We start from the raw sequence: 3,599 nt of genomic DNA, 5'->3' as shown, positions 1-3,599 counted from the left end.
AAAAAGAGCCAGGATGAAACTGGAAACTCCAGTTCTTTTTGGAGTAACTGCAGCAGTCAGATGTCCCAAATGGATCAACAGGTAAATTATTAAATTGCTAGTACTAAACAAGATCAAATTTGAAGTCCTCAGCACCGTTCGCCAGGTTAAAACAAACTCCAAAACCCAGATCTGACAGAAAAATAAAACACAGGTCAGTGGTATTCAACAAACTCCTCCAGACTTTTGGGAATCTGGTTCTGATACAAGATCCGATGTTGTCGCACGGCGCGAGCCGCCAGGCATTTCAGGCTCATCTTCATCTGCGTCTTCAGAAGGATTTCAGAAACCCCAGTCGTGCTCTTATCAAGCGGGGTCTTCTTTTGCTTGTTGGTCATGTCCGTATGTGCGCCGGCTTCCACGAGGCTGATCATGATGGAGTGGAGCGTCAAGAAGTCGCTGATGGGACGGTTGTACTGTACGATGAGATGTAAAGGGCTGTTTCCTTCATAGTCCACGGCGTTTACCTGTGCGCCGCAGTCGATGAGCAGCTTGGTGACTTGCGCGTTAGGAAAGCTGCACACGTCGTTGGTGTGGAAGTCATCTACTGGCGTACTAGAACTAGCCGCTAGGTGCAAAAGCGTCAACCCCTCTCGAGATCGCGGGTCAAGGCGTATCAAGTCGTAGATCTGTTTGTTTATTCGCGCTCGTTGCTCTTCGCTGCACTGCGTTTTCGTAGAGATGCAAACCAGGTAGAGGAAAGTGAACACGTTGGTTTCGTAGCTTTCTGTGGCTGCCGGCAACTCTGCATCGGAGGTGGACCTCACGCGCGCCAAGGTGCGGCGGATTTCCAGGACGCTGGCGCGCAAAACGTGTTCGACGTCCGATGCGCGGACTGGCTCCTTTAGGTGGAGCATTTGCGAGAACACTTGAGCAAATCTTAAGAGGTCTTTATGCGTGCTGCGGTTTCCTTGTTGGCGTAGATGCAAGGCGTGCAGCCAGAGTTTGACGCACTGTTCGAACTCCATGTTGTCGGCGTAGACTGCGCCGCGATATATTATGGGATGCGACACGTCTATGTTATCCGCACCCAGAATTCGTTCGCGAATCATCAGGCCTTCCATGTGTAGTGCGTCCCGGTCGTGTTGAATGGCCTCTAAGTCTCGCAAAGTCCTGCACTCTGCCCTCCCTCCGTACGCCATGACAGGAGACACCAACTCTTTGGCGATGACCCTCTCTGGATCGCGAAATCGCTCCAGCATGGCGAGGTACAAGTAGTGGTAGGTCTTAAGAATGTCGTAATTCTCTCGGTCATTGGCGAAAGATGCCCCAAGTAGTTCCAATGCTTCGATGCGGCTATGCACGTCGCAATCCGCATGCGACAGCAGCAGCTCTACGACGTCCGCCTTGCAGCTCTCAGCTGCCACTTTCAGTGGCGTCATGCCATGTCCGTTACCCACCATCACCGCTTGGCATCGCACCAACTCCTTCACGATATCCAGATGCCCGGCTTCTGCGGCGAAGTGCAACGCGGTGGCCCCGCAATGAGCTTTAGAGTTGGGATCCGCGCCCCGCTCCAGCAGGAAGTAAACAACATCGCTGTGGCCCTTGTAGGCAGCAATCATCAAACAAGTGTTGCCGTATTTATTAGCAATGCTGATGTCAGCCTTGTGCTCCACGAGATACTGTACGATGTCCAGCCGGCCATCGAAGCAGGCAGCCCTGAGCGGGGTGGAGTTTGTGAGGGTGGTGTGATTCACGTTAGCGCTGTGCGAAACCAGCAAACGCACCACCTCGAAATGCCCAGCACCAGCTGCACACCAAAGAGCCGTGGCGCCATCAATAATATACCTGTAAGAGCGAGACACACGTCAGTAGGGCTGTCAGAAAGGCAAGGAATTTTTAACTTGCATGATTTAAAATGCATTATTTCAGTTAGGGCGAAGAAAAGCTTTTGGCTTCTATCTTGAGGCCACAAGAGGGCGCATCGAACAAAATATTACTAATGCACATATAGTCAATGCATAAAAATAATTATAATGTTTAAAAAAACAATTATAATTAAGTTGCTTAAACACCTATAAACAAAACAGCATCATGTACGAATGCATGGTTTAATACAGTACAAGGGGCAGAAAGCCAATTACAGGGTACATTTTTTACTTAAAAACATGAGATGTAGTGGGATTGGGAAATAAACCACGCCATAAAGTCTCGCAACACATTTTTTCAAAGTTGCACATTTTTACATGGCTTTCTAAACATGCGGCTCTTTGTGCGAGATGCGAGTGCAACGCTGATAGATGTCCCTCTAGAAAAAGGGATAGTTCACCCAAAAATGAAAATGTTATGTTTATCGGCATCCATGATGTAGGTGAGCTCTACAGCTTCCTTCAGAAGTGCCCTGGGGGTAAGCAGATAAACATCTAATTTTCATTTTTGGGTGAACTAGTCCTTTAAGATTGAAAACTGACATCTTAAAGACGTCTATCAGATGTTTGTCCACAGCAGATGCTTGCAGATGAAGCGATGGACATGTGCTCTCTGGGATACTTGGATCCGTGTGAGAAACAAACAACGCACCCGTCAAACCGCACAGTCCCGGTCTGTTCAGTGTCCACCTTGTAATGGTTCAGAAGCAGCCGGACCACCTTGTCGTGTCCGTTCCGAGCTGCAATAATGAGCGGCGTGGACCTCTGTCCGGCGTCCTGGGTCACGTACTCCAGCAGGTGCCGGGTCTGGACGCCGGAGGGGTTCAGGAGCAGGGCGGCCAGGGTCAGGACTCGACCCTCACCAGCCGCTCTGTGAACATACCGGGCCAGGGACTCCAAGCGTGCCAAAGCCGGTGCCTCCGCCATCTGATCTCAGAACAGATCAAACCGTCTCCCATTAAAACCCTCAGCCTGAGCTCTACAGCTCATCTATGGAGAGCTTCCTCTGGACCTACGGACATTTACAGCCGACCTCGATTATAACACTCTGGGTTATTAATATGACCTACTAATAAGGGGAAATAACATATATTGTAAGAGAAATAATATAGAGTGTTTAAATATGAATATCTAATCCTGACGCAATCTGTTCGATTCAGTGACTTTCAGACGGGATACTCTTTCACTTCTAAACCAAACGAATTAATAGGGTTCAGTCCACCACTTTCAGATCGCGATGAATCCCGTCGATCACTTCAACAGAACCAATCCGGACTTCGTCGATGTTTAATACGATTTAATGCTCAGAATCTGTGCTGGATGTGCGGTGTCTTTCACCTCTGGCAGTAACGACGACCGGAAATGAAGTCGGCAATAACAGGAAGTGCGACACTGGGATTCCTGGACTGCCTTTTCGAAATAAAAGTCCCATCAAATAAATCCCAATACTTAAAAGTAAAATACGACAGAGGAAACCCGTATTCTCAATATATGATATTATATAATGTCATGTAATGTAATACTATACTATATTATACTATAGAATACACGTGTTTCTGTAGATTTCCTCCACAATGTCAGAAGCATGGATCTGTTACCAAAAAAAATGTATAATAATAATAAAAAAAAAATTTAACAAAATGTGGTCTGACAATATTTATACATCACTGTAAAGTAGATAATATTAGT

General features: G+C 47.3%; 1 protein-coding gene across 1 annotated transcript; it reads right to left on the bottom strand.

Moving 5' to 3' along the window:
- LOC132133033 (protein fem-1 homolog B-like) lies at positions 1-3,299 on the bottom strand. The gene is made up of 2 exons (XM_059545691.1): positions 2,563-3,299; positions 1-1,830 (listed from the first exon to the last, which is right to left on the bottom strand). The coding sequence occupies exons 1-2, from the start codon at positions 2,835-2,837 to the stop codon at positions 195-197; spliced, it is 1,911 nt and encodes a 636-aa protein (XP_059401674.1). The 5' UTR covers positions 2,838-3,299; the 3' UTR covers positions 1-194.
- Positions 3,300-3,599: the final 300 nt, after the last annotated feature.

Source organism: Carassius carassius, chromosome 50 (assembly GCF_963082965.1).
Source record: "Carassius carassius chromosome 50, fCarCar2.1, whole genome shotgun sequence".
In the NCBI taxonomy this organism is placed as follows: domain Eukaryota; kingdom Metazoa; phylum Chordata; class Actinopteri; order Cypriniformes; family Cyprinidae; genus Carassius; species Carassius carassius.
Note: the sequence above shows the minus strand (reverse complement) of the source record. Positions and strands in the feature narration are given on the sequence as shown.